Source organism: Acipenser ruthenus, chromosome 5, assembly GCF_902713425.1.
Source record: "Acipenser ruthenus chromosome 5, fAciRut3.2 maternal haplotype, whole genome shotgun sequence".
Classification (NCBI taxonomy): domain Eukaryota; kingdom Metazoa; phylum Chordata; class Actinopteri; order Acipenseriformes; family Acipenseridae; genus Acipenser; species Acipenser ruthenus.
The window spans coordinates 1,552,722-1,566,525 of NC_081193.1; the positions used below are offsets into that span (position 1 = coordinate 1,552,722).

Genomic DNA, 13,804 nt, shown 5'->3' on the forward strand with positions numbered 1-13,804 from the left:
GAATGTCCAAAGGTAGGACACATGTACCATTTATTATTATTACTTAACACAACATTAGATGCACATTTTGCATGAACAAAGACCCTTTCCTGGCCTGTCTAACTTTGTCTGAAATGAGTATAATTTACTATTCCTGCTACACGAATGCCAAGTTTGAAATGTTGTAATGGCTTTGTTGTGCTTTTGACACCGATTCAGAATAGAACATAAAGCATTTTATAAAGGGCTTTGCAAAGCTCTTTAAAAGCAGGGCAGCCACTATCAAGCCACATGCAGTCGATCAACCCAAATCCTGGGCGTCTCATGAGCCCACACTGCCAGTTATGAAGCTGGGGGCTAGGGTGAGACTTTCCATTTGTAACTTGAGCCAGATATGAGGTGATGAAAGGCATCAGAACATAAGTAACTGAATTGGCCCTCAATGCACTTTTTCAGAAAGCTGTATTAGATTGAAAGTCGTGTACTAACCAGCATGAATTACATTGAAATGGTGTACAAGCCAGCCTGGTTTTACATTGAAATGGTGTACAAGCCAGCCTGGTTTTACATTGAAATGGTGTACAAGCCAGCCTGGTTTTACATTGAAATGGTGTACAAGCCAGCCTGGTTGTACATTGAAATGGTGTACAAGCCAGCCTGGTATTATTATTATTATTATTATTATTATTATTATTATTATTATTATTATTTACTATTATTATTATTATTATTCAGACACCTTTATCCAGTTCGACGTACAATGGTTGCAAAATATCACAGTACAAAGTATCGCATTACAAAATATCACATTGTAAAGTATCACATTTCAGAATATCATATTACAGATAAGAGCAGTGCAAAGTACATAAAATCAGTATCAAAAGATCAAATTCAAATAACAGCAAAAAATAGAGAATACAATAAATAATTAGAGCGGGTTCAACTAAGAGCAGTTAAATTAAATGAAAATGATTTGCTTATACGAGTCCAGTACGATGAATGCATTGAAAGTGTTCAAGCCAGCCTGGTATTACATTAAACTGGCAGGAACGGGTGGGACCGGGAGTAAAGAGTTTTTTAAATGTGATGAGAGCGGAACTAAAGGCTACAGGAAGAGCACTACAGGACCAAACTTTAGTTTGTCAGACGAGCTACAAGAATATAATATTAAACTAATGAATATGTGATGATGTAAAATAAAAACCAATCAAATTCCTGGTATTAATTCTAACAGGAAGAACAGCTGGATGGTAGGCTGGTCCAACTCCATTTAACGCTTTATAGTGCAAAGGCTTGCAAATCTATTCTCTCCCAGACTGGGAGCCAGAATAGTTCCCTCAGAACTGGAGTGAAAGTTGGTTATCAGTCACTCCCAGGTTCCTAGCTATAGGAACTACAATTGGTGTAGTTCCATTAATATTCGGAGGGGTAAAGCTATTCGAGCTTCTTGAGAGTTGCTGTCGATCCTAATAATAAAACCTCTGAAGGGTTTAGTTTCAACCAATTTAAATTAAGCCAGGTATCCACCTTTGACAGACCGTACTCCAGTCCAGCCTTCAACTCTTCAACATTGCCTGAGAGATACACATATAGCTGTGTATCATCAGCATACTGGTGGTGCTGGAGTCCACATACCTCAATGATCTCCCCCAGGGGCTCTATATAAAGATTGAATAAAACGTGAGAGAGTGGATCCTTGAGGAACCCCATATTTGACCAATGACAGCGATGACACATTGGACCCTACTGACAGCCTGCTGGTACGGTTGGTTAGAAAAGACTTAAATAAAGACAAAGCTAGACTAGTAATACTAAAGCAGTTTTCCAGGCAGTTAAGTAAGATCCAATGGTCAACGGTGTCGAAAGCCACTGAGAGATCGAGGAGGATGAGAACTGCAGCACGCCCAGCATCCAAGATCTTCAAAATATCACCAGCAACACCATGGAAGAGGCGAAAACTGGACTGAAAAGGATCTAGAAGGGCAGAAGAAGACAGATAGTCCTGAAGCTGGGACCCAATTACATGTTCAATAACTTTTGCCAGAAAAGGTAAATAGGAGAAATCAGCGCACTTTTAAAATGAGTTGGAAAAATCCCTTCAGTGATGGCTGGTGGCAGGACAAGGATCAGCTAAAAAAAGGTTGCAAGGTTGCGGCTGTCATCAATGACCAATAGGCTGTGTGGTTCAAATCCCCCCTCGGCCACTGACTCATTGTGTGACCCTGAGCAAGTCACTTAACCTCCATCTTTCGGGTGAAACGTAATTGTAAGTAACTCTGCAGCTGATGCATAGTTCACACACCCTAGTCTCTGTAAGTCGTCTTGTATAAAGGTGTCTGCTAAATAAACAAATAATAATAATAAACCAATATGACAGGGCATCTTTAAATTTGGGTTTTTCTATTGGTAAAAAAACAAGAAGTGTCAGCTGATATAGTGGCATGGATCTTTATAACTTTCTCAATAAAGACATCTGGTGTAGATTCACATAAATCTGGGGAACCTTCAGGAATATAAAGATGGTCTATTTTGCTTAGTCTTGAGACAATCTGAAATAAGGCCTTAGGCTTATTTATAGCAATATTAATCTTCCCAGATAAATGTTGCCATGTTGCTTCTGCTGTCGCGCTGTTGTGAGCTTTTTGCAGAGGTTTTAAAGCATCCTTTAATTCAGAGTTCTTACTTTTTCACCACATGCTTTCTATTTTTCTAAGTTCTCTCTTGCTGTGCTAGTACTGGGGTGTACCAGGGTTGATTTAAGATAAGTCATGGATTCACAGTTGTCATCAACAAGCAACTGAATATGCTTAATTAAAATATGTTTTTGATCCCTGGACTGGTGTTGCATGTGTTCAGAAGCCACTGTGTCCCTCTACAATAGGAGTTGGCCAACCCTGGCATAAGCAACTAACTTTTTTTGGGGGGGGACTTTAACACATTTTTTAAGTACGCATTTGATTGGTTTAAATTTACAACATCTCATATTGATTGGTTTAATATTACAACATCTCATATAGATAGGTCGAAACGAAAAGCGACCATGGACAGGGTTAACGAGCTACAAGAATAAAGTTATTGTAGCTCGTCTGACAAGCTAAAGCTTGGTACTGCTCTTCACAGCCTTCAGTCTTGCTGCCACTCATTCCTGCAGCCTTCAGTTCCACGCCCATCCATTCCCGTGAGATTTAAAACTATTCCCGGTCCCAACCGTTCCTGCCAGTTTCATTTCCATTTCCATCCAGACATAGAGAAATGTATTCTTATACTGTGGGAATCCCGCAGTAGCCCCGTCCTAATCTACTGTACAAGCCAGCCTGGTATTACACTGAAAGTGTACAAGCTGCTCTGAGTAACAGAAGCTAAGTCTGCTTCCACTGATAACCAGACCTGGAAGAGTCGGTTCAGAGCCCCAGCTCACTGAAACCTGACACAGGCAGTGCAGCTGCTCCTTTCTGTTCAGCTTTCTTCCCCCGTGTTTGAACGGCTATTCTGCTGTGTGGCACCAGGGCAACAAACTTAAATCTTTCTCCCATTTTCTCAGGGTTCATCATCATGTCAAATCCCTGAACTAACTGCTTCCGTGTGGATGAATCGGTACAGCTCCTCAGGAGTACCTGGAAAAGAAAGGGAATCCGTTTCATAAAGATCTGCAATGTAATTCCATTCTGAATCCATACTTCAGAATCCTGAACCTGCCCTAGCGCGGGTTATACAGCAGGATGAAGTGCGGTGGTATTTAAATCTGCCGCTGTTTGGATCATTCAGATTGATAGTAGGGATGGGAATTTTAAACGTAAGAACTCTAAAGAAGTGGTTAAACATTGAATAATATGCTAGACATATGACTGGTCATGTGACAAATTTCACCAAGTGAATATTTAATGTATTAATTTTAGTAATTTATCATCATGTACAGTCAGTCCGTCGCGTATCCGACTGCTGTGGTGCCACAGTAAGGGTGGATATTATAAAAAGGAAGGGGTTTGGTGATTGCCTCCAAGTACTTTTTCTAATTGGTGTAATAGAAAGATTGACACTGGGGCGGGTTTTATTCTCCGTCGATCTGGCTCTTCATTGGTGCGTTCTGTGTTCATGCTGTATTCAGTCCACACGGGGTAAGAAAAGCATTTTTTCTGACGTTTGTTATATATTTGTAATAAAATTGTATCTCTAAACAAAGGAACGAGGTAAAGCCACATTTAGAATTATTTTGAGGAACCGGGCGAGAGAACCGTGGTATGTAAATAATTATGCCAAACAAAATTGCCGTACCACAAAAACACAAGTTCAGTCCTTCACCATTTGAAATGAAAACCATTCAGAATTACTGTGGATGGAGTTACAGATGGCAGTAAAAAGCGAACATCCATAATAAACAGAACACTCTAGATGGCGACTGTGAATACGTACAACACCATTTTAAAAGGAAGTTTTTTTTCAATATTAAATTCAGAGAACGCATAAGTGTAAATGAATTCTGTATAGGCTTTCATTTACCAGTGCACTGTTATGCAAATCATTTGTTTAAATAAAAAAAAAGTAATAATAAAAGTCCTTGATAGATATGTAATTTGTCAACAAAAGGGGTTATTTAAAAAAACATCCTGGGTGATTTGATTCTTAAAAGCGGACGGATACGATTACTGTGGTTGAGAATGAGAGCTTTGTTCCCTGCAGTGTAATGGGTTGACCACTAGATGTCGTGAGTTCCTACATGTATGCACAGGGTCCACACGAAGTATTGTTTAGTTAGTGCTGATCATTTACACTGCCCTCGGCCACGTCACATTACAATTAGCAAAAGCGCCTCCGCACATCAGCAATTTAAATACACATCTCTGGCTTACTTATTTGGCTTACTTATTTTACTTACTTACTCTTCAACATGTTTCTTTATGGACAGTGATGGCGTGTAGAATACATATGGTAGAGGTTTAAGAAGAATGGGGATTATTATGTGGAGCACCGTGATGTATCGCTCAGTCAGAAAGCGTTAAGGGGTTCTGTACATCTACCTGCAGCCTGACATCAATACCCATGTTCTGCAAATACTGCTGCTGTGTGATTGGTCCAAAAGTCAGCACCCTTTCATCCGTCATCCTCCTTAAGTATCTGAAATCCACATCGGCCGTTAAATCTGCAGTTCCTGGTGCCACGAGGACGTCGTGGAGTTTGTGACCATGGAAACCCTGTGCCAGAAAGCAGAATATGAAAGAGGTAATTACATGAAGACACACACACTACTTACATATCCCTTGCCTTGAGCAGAATCCATGTTGCTTAAAAGAGACCGCAAGCAGTTTTCATGGCGCATGTTCAAACCTTTTCTGTGGACGGTTTATTTGTTATTTGTCAATTTATAGTATTAGTCACACTTAACTGAAATTCTCCCTTCTTTTCCCAGCCGACAAGAGGTTGACTACAACAGATACTATCGATCACCTACTCCGCTAATCTTGTCAAGGTCTGCCACTCCTATTAAAGGCATGGGTCTACGTTGAGCAGTTAACTCTCGATATCATGACTTAGTTCTACTCTCCCGGATGACCACCTGCCTTTATAACACCTACTCAACTGAGACACGCTTCCTTACTATACAATCTTTATTCATTTTTTAAAATTTTGGACCAATGGTAAAATGTATACTGTAATGTCATTGAAATGTAATTAGTGATTTATTAACTTTCATTAACTGGAGACAATACAAAATAATTGATTATTTTAAATCAAAACAGTGGGCAGTACTGATGGCCAAAACAATAAACCTGAACATACAAATCAATTCATACACAGTACAGTGAGCTGGTTCCCACTCACCCCTTCAAGTCACTGTCGGGAAACAGTCCCTCTGTATACCCATGGTCTTTTTCTGTTGAATAGTCAGTTATTTGTTCCATATGTCTGTAAATACTAAGAGCCCCAAGACGATAAATATGGACTAGAAATCTTTGTTTGTCTTCACTTCCAAATGTACAGTGTCCACTGTGAGAGCTGGTACTCAACCTCCTGTTTGTAAAGCTACTGTATGCAGCTCTATACAGACTCAGCCTAGCTAACCATGGAGTGTATCTGCAGCTCTATACAGACTCATCATAGCTAACCATGGCGTGTATCTGCAGCTCTATACAGACTCAGCCTAGCTAACCATGGCGTGTATCTGCAGCTCTATACAAACTCAGCCTAGCTAACCATGGAGTGTATCTGCAGCTCTATACAGACTCATCATAGCTAACCATGGCGTGTATCTGCAGCTCTATACAGACTCAGCCTAGCTAACCATGGAGTGTATCTGCAGCTCTATACAGACTCAGCCTAGCTAACCATGGAGTGTATCTGCAGCTCTATACAAACTCAGCCTAGCTAACCATGGCGTGTATCTGCAGCTCTATACAAACTCAGCCTAGCTAACCATGGAGTGTATCTGCAGCTCTATACAAACTCAGCCTAGCTAACCATGGCGTGTATCTGCAGCTCTATACAAACTCAGCCTAGCTAACCATGGCGTGTATCTGCAGCTCTATACAAACTCAGCCTAGCTAACCATGGAGTGTATCTGCAGCTCTATACAGACTCAGCCTAGCTAACCATGGCGTGTATCTGCAGCTCTATACAGACTCAGCCTAGCTAACCATGGCGTGTATCTGCAGCTCTATACAGACTCAGCCTAGCTAACCATGGCGTGTATCTGCAGCTCTATACAGACTCAGCCTAGCTAACCATGGCGTGTATCTGCAGCTCTATACAGACTCATCATAGCTAACCATGGCGTGTATCTGCAGCTCTATACAAACTCAGCCTAGCTAACCATGGCGTGTATCTGCAGCTCTATACAAACTCAGCCTAGCTAACCATGGCGTGTATCTGCTATATATGCAGCTCTATACAGCCTAGCTAACCATGGAGTGTATCTGGAGCCACAGGGCTGTTCTGCTCACTCTGAAAGTGTCCATCTTGTCTCCTGCGTGTCCGTAGTCCGCGATCAGAGCCGCGCCTCCATCTTCACTGATCCGATTGGTCAGTCTCTGAACCAGGACTCCGCCCTCAGGGCACACCTCTACATGCTCCCTCTCTTCATCAGCCTAGACAAGCAAAAAAAAAAAAAACTAAAGTCCAGTTGTTTAGCAATACGTTTAGCAGTAAGCTTTTTTAAAGTGTGCTCTTTACAGCTTAGTGTCAATATTGTGTGAAAGAAGACTATGAATCCACTGTATGCGTGAAAGTGTGAACTGTCATCCCCATTGGGAGCCCTGCAGGTGACACAATGTTAAGAGCTCTAGAACTCTGACACGATATTAAGAGCTCTAGAACTCTGACACGATGTTAAGAGCTCTAGCACTCTGACACGATGTTAAGAGCTCTAGCACTCTGACACGATGTTAAGAGCTCTAGAACTCTGACACGATGTTAAGAGCTCTAGAATGCCTTTTGTTCAGCGGTTCAGATGCACACTTAGAGGGATGTGGTAGCCAGTTTGCACCAGCCTTTGTCTTGCTACATGTAGAATTCCTTTTTGAAATATCAGGCAAAATCATTACATTTGTACATGCGTGATATAATAGTTAATAAGGAATGTCCACACCAAGTTTCAGATACACTATACCAACACAGAATTCATAACACATCTTTTAAAACGTAAAGAAGATTAAAATAAATGATTATGATACTTGAAAGCTCAAGGATATGATGACTAGATCATTTTGCAATATCTTTAATAGGTTGCTCTACAGGGAAGGAAGAAACAGACAGCTTTTGTCAATCACAACTATCCAACCCTTCTATACAACGATCTCAATCTCTGAGGCATTCTCTCGGAGCAGGGGCTGCTGTGCCAGCTAAATTAAACAACATGTCTGTTCTCATTCTTATTTAGCATTCTGCTACCCTTGTGTAAAGCAAAACCAAGAGAAGGGACCTGGCAGTCTTTTGGCAACACCGTTTTAAAATGTCCTTTTTCAAATTGAAAACAACATCAGCTAGACTCTATGCATCTAGGAGAACACCAGCACTGGCAGGCAGGGGCTGGGATTAATAACTGTGCTGAAAACGTCTGCATGATGAAAGGCTTGGCAGTCCATTTAAAGTGTCTGTTAAACTAGATCAAATAGAGCTCTAATGCTGTAGAACATGGTTTAATGGAAAACAGACATTTTGTTTTTAAATGATTTAAAATCTGCAAGACTGAAGCAATGAATCATATGAATATTTAACCCAGGGTTTTCAATTCGTTAAGGTAGGTGGTAGAGGCACTGATCTCATTGTGGCGCATAGCGCTGAGGGGGGGAGAGTGTGGGACATTTTTTAATAAAGGGATTAAAATTGTATATTCTGGTGCATTTGTGCATGGTTTAAGCATGTGCTAGACGAGTAGTGGTCTGCTTGTAGTGTCTGACAAAGCACTCCATTAGTGCAATGAAGGAGTTTTATTTCAGCACTGCTCACAACAAGGCAAAGCAACAAGAGAAATGTACTTTTGGAGCATCAAGGCCCCTGCAATACAAGACTGAAAGCTCCCATGCTGCAGCTCCCATGCTCAGCGGCAGTCAAGTCCTGATCTGACAGCATGTAAAGCTTACAGCTCTTATGATTACATGGTACTGTTTATTTTTCGATAATAATATGTCATTAAAATATTTTTGTTAATAGCATGTGTGCAACACACAATTCTTAAGTGTAGTTTTATTTTTCGCTGTTATTCTAAATTTTTTGAATGGAACTGTTCATTTTAAGCAATTTTTTTACGCAACAGTACTCGCACACTGTTGCATGAAACTGGGGTTACCATATTCTGCTGGTGTTGATATACAGCACCTCTCTGCACTTATACATCAGCTGACAAGGGGCTCTGCTGATATCCCACCATGCCTTGCTTCTTAAGGAGTATGTGTTTGTTTTTTGTTTGGTGCTTATGTATAGCTATTCTAGGTTATATATCGCCTTACAGTACAAAAAATGAACTCAATGATAATACCCCAAAATAATCGTAATATGTTTTAATAAAAGTAGCTTGTTTTGAAATCACGGATTTAACCTGCAGAAGGGTGGAGGAAGCCAGAGTTGCAGATGGTGATAAAACAAAGCGGAGTTTGTTGGCCACTTGAGGATCGATGTCAATCAGCATCTCTCGCCAGCCTTTGTCTGTTTTCTAACAAAACAAAAACAAAAACCAGGTCACCTTTACAAGGAAGGAAAGACATACCAAGACCCAAAGCTTGTCTACAAGGGTGTGAATCCGTACCATATACTGTATAATCATACAAACGGCCACATGGCTTTATACTTCTACAAATGGACACATCTGTTTCCTGTGAAAACGCAATCACCCCTTTAGTTTCATGTATAAGACACTGCTCCTGTATGTGGTTGTGCAAACTTATTTTGAGAAAGAAAGGAATTCACAAGTTAAAGGTGCAGTGCCCCTTAAATGTGTTTTCATTTTTCAGAAGATAGTTACATGATGAGTCTGTGTGAAAACATTTCATGCACAGTATAGAATGAGTTGCAGGAGGATGGTGGGTTCTTTAAACATTCCATGCACAGTATAGAATGAGTTGCAGGAGGATGGTGGGTTTGGGTTTGGGTTTTTTAAACATTCCATGCACAGTATAGAATGAGTTGCAGGAGGATGGCGGGTTTGGGTTTGGGTTCTTTAAACATTCCATGCACAGTATAGAATGAGTTGCAGGAGGATGGTGGGTTTGGGTTTGGGTTTTTTAAACATTCCATGCACAGTATAGAATGAGTTGCAGGAGGATGGTGGGTTTGGGTTTGGGTTTTTTAAACATTCCATGCACAGTATAGAATGAGTTGCAGGAGGATGGTGGGTTTGGGTTTGGGATTTTTGTGCAATTGATTGCAACCCATGGGTTCTGTTGTGGCGTGACTGAAGATTTCTCCTTTTTGCCACAATGTACATCACGGCTGCAGCAGCAAACATAATCGCAGCTTGTCAATGGTCTGCCATCACCAGTGTAAAATACGAAATGGACAAACGTGTGTGTCTGTGTCTGTCTCTGTGTGTGTGTGCATGCGTGCGTATATATCGCATGGTGCTTCACCTGGAGAGATCGGCCGCTATTGCTTGCGATCGAGGGAGTGCAATCAATCGCATGAGATAGCATATCGTGGCCTTAAGGGAGTCTGCTAATAATAATAATAATAATAATAATAATAATAATAATAATAATAATAATATGACCAGGGTAAGGAGAGGCAGGACAGTAGCAACAGCCAGAGCCATGTTTATGGGGCAGCAGCGTGGAGTAGTGGTTAGGGCTCTGGACTCTTGACCGGAGGGTCATGGGTTCAATCCCCGGTGGAGGACACTGCTGTACCCTTGAGCAAGGAACTTTACCTAGATTGCTCCAGTAAAAACCCAGCTGTATAAATGGGTAATTGTATGTAAAAATAATATGATATCTTGTAACAATTGTAAGTCGCCCTGGATAAGGGCGTCTGCTAAGAAATAAATAATAATAATAATAATAATAATAATTATAGGCAAGATGAATCGGGAGGAAATAATAATCTGTACCTGAAATTTGTGGATAGGCAAGGCATCAAAAAACTCATGAGCAAGGTAAATGCTGAAGCCTATTTAGAAAAAAGATGAGTTTATGTCAGTTACTGATCTTAATGAAAGTTTACATTTATTTAATGTAAAATATATTCTGTTTCCAAAGTTGCCCTAGTGAAAGGACTGGTGGAGAACAGTGTATACCCAGCTCCACATAGTAAAGATCCAACTGCATCTCAGCGTTCTGGAAGCATGAGAACAGTGTAAACCCAGCTCCACATAGTAAAGATCCAACTGCATCTCAGCGTTCTGGAAGCATGAGAACAGTGTAAACCCAGCTCCACATAGTAAAGATCTAATTGCATCTCAGCGTTCTGGAAGCATGAGAACAGTGTATACCCAGCTCCACACAGTAAAGATCCAATTGCATCTCAGCGTTCTGGAAGCATGAGAACAGTGTATACCCAGCTCCACACAGTAAAGATCCAATTGCATCTCAGCGTTCTGGAAGCATGAGAACAGTGTATACCCAGCTCCACACAGTAAAGATCCAATTGCATCTCAGCGTTCTGGAAGCATGAGAACAGTGTATACCCAGCTCCACACAGTAAAGATCCAATTGCATCTCAGCGTTCTGGAAGCATGAGAACAGTGTAAACCCAGCTCCACACAGTAAAGATCCAATTGCATCTCAGCGTTCTGGAAGCATGAGAACAGTGTAAACCCAGCTCCACACAGTAAAGATCCAATTGCATCTCAGCGTTCTGGAAGCATGAGAACAGTGTATACCCAGCTCCACACAGTAAAGATCCAATTGCATCTCAGCGTTCTGGAAGCATGAGAACAGTGTATACCCAGCTCCACATAGTAAAGATCTAATTGCCTCTCATGAAGCATGAGAAACACACAAGAGGAACGCTTCCAGTGTTCAGAATGTTAACCAGACCAGCTCGCCATTCAATTAATGGTTTACCTATTTGTATAAGCAAGTCAATTAAATTATTCATATTAAATAAATGCCAGATATGAGAAAAACATTTTCCAATATGGAAATACATTGAATACACATTCTTCAAATCTCCGTCTTCTTCAGAAATGTAGCAACCTTGTTCATGACATTGTATTGAGAAGCAAACAGAACTGTACTATTATCCGCATAAACAGAAATGGAATCTTCTCTATTGAAATCTCCAGTGGACATGAACATGCACGCTTACTGTGTATTATAGATTGCTTTGCATTGAAAATAATCATCATTCTGACAATACCTCTTGGAACATCCTCCATGCCTCTGTACCAGTACACGGGATGCCCTGTTTTCGTGGTTCCTCTGCGATACACTGGATCGTTCTCATTGTCTGCAGTCTCACTGTCCTCTCCAGTCAAACTCTGCGCCTGCACCTTACTGAGCTTGGGACTCACCTCCACCAGGTGAACAGACACGGCTGATTCACCCATCACTGACTTCAGCTGCTTCAATACCTGAGGAACAGGAGAGACACCGTTAACCCATCACTGACTTCAGCTGCTTCAATACCTGAGGAACAGGAGAGACACCGTTAACCCATCACTGACTTCAGCTGCTTCAATACCTGAGGACCAGGAGAGACACTGTTAACCCATCACTGACTTCAGCTGCTTCAATACCTGAGGAACATGAGACACCGTTAACCCATCACTGACTTCAGCTGCTTCAATACCTGAGGAACATGAGAGACACCGTTAACCCATCACTGACTTCAGCTGCTTCAATACCTGAGGACCAGGAGAGACACCGTTAACCCATCACTGACTTCAGCTGTTTCAATACCTGAGGAACAGGAGAGACACCGTTAACCCATCACTGACTTCAGCTGCTTCAATACCTGAGAAACAGGAGAGACACCGTTAACCCATCACTGACTTCAGCTGCTTCAATACCTGAGGAACAGGAGAGACACCGTTAACCCATCACTGACTTCAGCTGCTTCAATACCTGAGGAACAGGAGAGACACCGTTAACCCATCACTGACTTCAGCTGCTTCAATACCTGAGGAACAGGAGAGACACCGTTAACCCATCACTGACTTCAGCTGCTTCAATACCTGAGGAACAGGAGAGACACCGTTAACCCATCACTGACTTCAGCTGCTTCAATACCTGAGGAACAGGAGAGACACCATTAACCCATCACTGACTTCAGCTGCTTCAATACCTGAGGAACAGGAGAGACACCGTTAACCCATCACTGACTTCAGCTGCTTCACTACCTGAGGAACAGGAGAGACACTGTTAACCCATCACTGACTTCAGCTGCTTCAATACCTGAGAAACAGGAGAGACACCGTTAACCCATCACTGACTTCAGCTGCTTCAATACCTGAGGAACAGGAGAGACATCGGGCAGCTCAGTCTGAGCTTCAGAAACGTTTATTTAAGCCGGGCAGGATGAGACGTGAACGAAACAGAAGCTGCAAGCAAACAGGATGCTGTTGATTTTCTATGTAGTGGTTAAAGAAAAGGGCTTGTAATCAGGAGGTCCCCGTTTGAAATCCCACCTCAGCCACTGACTCATTGTGTGACCCTGAGCAAATCACTTAACCTCCTTGTGCTCAGTCTTTCGGGTGAGACGTAGTTGTAAGTGACTCTGCAGCTGATGCATAGTTCACACACCCTAGTCTCTGTAAGTCGCCTTGGATAAAGGCGTCTGCTAAATAAACAAATAATAGATGCCGTGTGAGTATCTTCCACATGCACTTAAACAAGTTGTCAGAGGTACACAATAGAATATCTAAAAGAAATAGCACAGCATTCAATTTAATTCTCAAAATGATCTGACTTATATCAAGGAAAATGTACTTGAATAGTTTAAGAGAACAGTTGTGTTCAAACACAAGCCTGTATTTTTGACGAGCATTATTATCCTCATAGCTTCAGTGTGCTGTACCCAGTAACTGTTTTATTGTAGCACAATGACTCCCTCTGCCGAATTTCTGTTGTACTGCAATCAAGAAGTTTAAAAATGAGAACGATGAGAAGCAATTTTGAGAGATCATGTGTACCAGGTTAGTTAGTTCGTTCTGCAGGTTAGTTAATCATAATTATCCTGGAGACCACAACAGTATCAGTACCATTGTATCAGAATCCCCCTAGCACTGTACCAGTCAGAGGCAGCTTTCTTGGTGACTCACCCGCAGAACATCACTGATGAGAGAGCCTCTGCCTGGCCCAAACTCCACCAGCTGAAACTCCTTTGGTTTTCCTGCAGCCACCCACTCGCTCACACACCAGATCCCAAGCAACTACCAATGGAACAAAATACACCACATTAG

At 41.5% G+C, this 13,804-nt stretch overlaps 1 protein-coding gene across 4 annotated transcripts in view; it reads right to left on the minus strand.

The window, feature by feature from the left end:
* LOC117402896 (protein arginine methyltransferase NDUFAF7, mitochondrial-like) overlaps positions 1-13,804 on the minus strand; it is a 17,761-nt gene continuing 3,957 nt past the window's right edge. For all 4 annotated transcript variants that reach the window (XM_059023506.1, XM_059023508.1, XM_059023510.1 and 1 more), the window contains 7 exons: positions 13,664-13,774; positions 11,761-11,974; positions 10,511-10,569; positions 9,008-9,121; positions 6,915-7,058; positions 4,995-5,168; positions 1-3,593 (listed from right to left, as the gene is read on the minus strand). In XM_059023506.1, the coding sequence (XP_058879489.1) occupies positions 3,381-3,593; positions 4,995-5,168; positions 6,915-7,058; positions 9,008-9,121; positions 10,511-10,569; positions 11,761-11,974; positions 13,664-13,774 (1,029 nt within the window). In that variant the 3' untranslated portion in view covers positions 1-3,380. The remainder of the gene's footprint in view (positions 3,594-4,994; positions 5,169-6,914; positions 7,059-9,007; positions 9,122-10,510; positions 10,570-11,760; positions 11,975-13,663; positions 13,775-13,804) is intronic.